Source organism: Muscardinus avellanarius (assembly GCF_963383645.1).
Source record: "Muscardinus avellanarius genome assembly, chromosome: 14".
Classification (NCBI taxonomy): Eukaryota; Metazoa; Chordata; class Mammalia; order Rodentia; family Gliridae; genus Muscardinus; species Muscardinus avellanarius.
In genome coordinates this window covers 13,384,963-13,387,992 of record NC_137800.1, presented here as the reverse complement: position 1 = coordinate 13,387,992, position 3,030 = coordinate 13,384,963, and the positions used below count along the sequence as shown (strand labels likewise).

General features: G+C 57.6%; 1 protein-coding gene across 8 annotated transcripts in view; it reads left to right on the top strand.

Moving 5' to 3' along the window:
- Nucleotides 1–1,943, top strand: part of DMTN (dematin actin binding protein) — a gene marked incomplete at both ends in the record, with an annotated part of 15,086 nt that extends 13,143 nt beyond the window's left edge. For 4 of the 8 annotated variants that reach the window (XM_080710054.1, XM_080710052.1, XM_080710050.1 and 1 more), the window contains 5 exons: nt 569–633; nt 795–851; nt 1,166–1,231; nt 1,474–1,554; nt 1,830–1,943. In XM_080710054.1, coding sequence (XP_080566180.1) covers nt 569–633; nt 795–851; nt 1,166–1,231; nt 1,474–1,554; nt 1,830–1,943 — 383 coding nt within the window. The remainder of the gene's footprint in view (nt 1–568; nt 634–794; nt 852–1,165; nt 1,232–1,473; nt 1,555–1,829) is intronic. The other 4 variants (XM_080710056.1, XM_080710055.1, XM_080710053.1 and 1 more) reach the window with 1 other exon arrangement.
- Between the last annotated feature and the right edge of the window lie 1,087 nt (nt 1,944–3,030).

Below are 3,030 nucleotides of genomic sequence, written 5' to 3'. Positions count from 1 at the left end.
AATCACTTTAGTTAGACTTCAGATTTACCTGTATATCCCAGAGACTGTGTGTGTGTGTGTGTGTGTGTGTGTGTGTGTGTGTGTGTGTGTTACTGAGGATGGAACCCAGGGGCATTCTACCTCTGAGCTACACCCCTAGCCCTATTTTTTTTTATTATTTATTTTGAAACAGGGTCTCCCTGAGTTGCGGAGGGCCTCACTAAGTAGCTGAGGCTATCCCCAAACCACGATCCTCCGGTCTCAGCCTCCTGAATGCTGGAATTACAAGCGTGCGCCACCACGCCTGGCTCCCAGAGATTCATTTAATGGTGGCGGGGCAGAGCTTGGCTGTGGATTTTGATGCTCAGGCTTTTGGCCCAGTTGTGTAGGTGGCGTACTTGAGTTAGAGAAGCAAGAAGGTGCTCTAGATAGATTAGAAGTCCCCGCAGTGTTGTTTGCCGAAGGTAATGGGGTAGGAGATAGAAGCCAGCCACAGCCCACTGGGCCTCCCCTTTGCTATCCTGCGCTGGTAGGAGAAGCCAGCGAGGCAGCCAAAGGACTGAGCCTGGACCCTCTTGCTCCCTTCCAGCCTTGCACCAGGGAACGTCTAAGTCATCCTCTCTCCCCTCCTACGGCAGGACCACCCTGAGCCGGGTAAGGTCTAAGGACCAAGGGCTGTGTGGGAGAGGTGTGCACACAGGGGACATCGGGGATGCCCCTTCTGAATGGCATTGGGGAGCAGGAGGCCCTCGGAGCGAAGGGGACCAATGTGAAATGCCCTGGGCCTTCTCTGATCCCGTCCTGTCCTCTCCTAGCTACAGTCCACAGACTTCAGCCCATCAGGGAGTGAGGCCGAAAGCCCAGGTGAGAAGTGGGCTCCCTGGCCGCCTGTGTCTGCTGTGGGTAGGGATGTTTGCGATATGGTGGCTGGGTGGATGTGGAGGCTTGCCTGACCTTCCAGCTGCCTCTGAACAATTTTTTTTTTCCCTCCCACAGGCCTGCAGGTAAGCGCCTCCTGGAGGAAAACAGGTGGAATGCCAGAAGCCAGGGCCAGGCAACTGGCCGGGCCACGGGAAGGGGGGGTTCGGGGCCATGGAATTGCCAGGCAGAGACTCAAGGATCCCAGAGTAAGGCTGGGAAGGTCTCCCTGCCCCACTCTGGCTCACTACGGCTTTGGTCTCCCCAGAACGGAGAGGGCCAGAGGGGGAGGATGGACCGGGGAAACTCCCTGCCCTGTGTGCTGGAGCAGAAGGTGAGGGCAAGGGACCTGACATGGCAGCGGGGCGGGCAGGGGTGGGGGAGCCAGGCAAGCTGGATGCGCTTGGGGTCCTCCTGGAGATGATATTGGGGGCAGCAGGGACGCGGGGGCGATGGATGGCAACATGGCATGAACCCCAATGGCCTCTGCAGGTTGACGGGGGGCCTAGGGAGTAGAGGGGGTTACGTATACAGGAGACTCTGTGAGTCTAAGATGGCCCTCCCTGCCCCCACCAGATCTACCCCTATGAAATGCTGGTGGTGACCAACAAGGGGCGAACCAAGTTGCCTCCGGGTGTAGACCGGATGAGGCTCGAGGTATGCAGGGAAGATACGCTGGCTGGGTGTGGGGATGCCTCCCTACCTGCACTGCATGGCTCTAAGGGATTCCAATAGGGCTCCCCGTGCCTGCACTATGTGGCTGTAGGGGTTAACAGTGGGGCTCCTCCCTGCCTGCTCTGAATGGGTGCAGGCTCTCAGCAGAGCTCCTGCCTGGTGAGGGAAGTCCTGGGGCTTCTGTGCTCACTAAGCCACTCAGCACAGCCCCCACCCCGAGGCTCCTTTCCCTCAGCTGCCTGTGTGTCTCCCCACAGAGGCATCTGTCTGCGGAGGACTTCTCAAGGGTCTTTGCCATGTCTCCCGAAGCATTCAGCAAGCTAGCCCTGTGGAAGCGGAATGAGCTCAAGAAGAAGGCATCCCTCTTCTGACCACCCGCCCACCCTCTCTGTGACCAGCCCCTCTCCTATGCTGCTTCAGGGCTCTGGAGCTGGGGCCACCAGAACCCAAAGCATCCTCTTCCCCTGGCGGGCTAGGAACAGTGAGAGGTGGGGCAGAAACATGGTGGGCTCCATTCCTCAGGGAGAGAGGGAGCCAAGACCTCTGCAGTGGACTTTTCTCCACAATGGGCCAGGAGCCTCCATTTCTTGTCCCTGTTTCCACTGCCCAGCCAAACCCAGCCTGGACTGCAGCACATACAGAGATAATGTTTGCACCCTCTCCCTCCTATCACTCTCACATGAAGAGTCCCAGAATAGGGTGAAGAGAAAGGAAGGGGGGACAGGAATGGTCATACCTATTGGCCGTGCTACACAGTGGGTGGGACTCGGCCAGGCAGGAATGGGTCTGGGTCCCTCTGTCTACCTACCCAAGCGTTCCATTCCACACCCTTCTGACAGCTCCCCGTCCCTGGGCCTCCTGCTTCTCTGACTCTGTCGGGAGCAGGCTCCAGCGTGGCCTCCAGCCTGGAGGTCTCCCTGCCCTCCAGCTTGCTGTGTTCTACTTGCGAGCTTCGAAGCCTCTGCTCCAGCCCCGTGGCTTCCCCAGAAGCCTTGGCTTAGAGTGGAGATGCTGCATATACAGTACCTAGCCCACCACCAGCCTCCAGGCAAAGCCAGCTAGGATGCCTCCTTCTAGCACCTGCCCAGGGACTGGCAGAGCCCAGGCCTTCAGCCTCCCTTGCATGGGATCAACAGGCCAGACTTGGGACATCTCTGAGCATCCTGGCTCCCCGGTACCACCTGTTCCCATGCACCCCCCACTACGCTCTCTACAGAATGTAATTTATTGGGGCACCCCCTCCCTGCTTTTCTCACCTAACTTCCTGCCCTATCTAGTCACACTCTCAGCTTTCTGTCTCTCCAGATACGTACGTGTATATAATTATATATGTATTTTTTTGCCTGGGTCTGGGTTTTGTTCCTGCCCAGACCTTGGCAATCCCTTTCCATGAGTGTGTGATCATGCTGGGAGGGGGACTCTGCTTGGAATTAAAAGGTTGCATTGGGTCCCTAAATC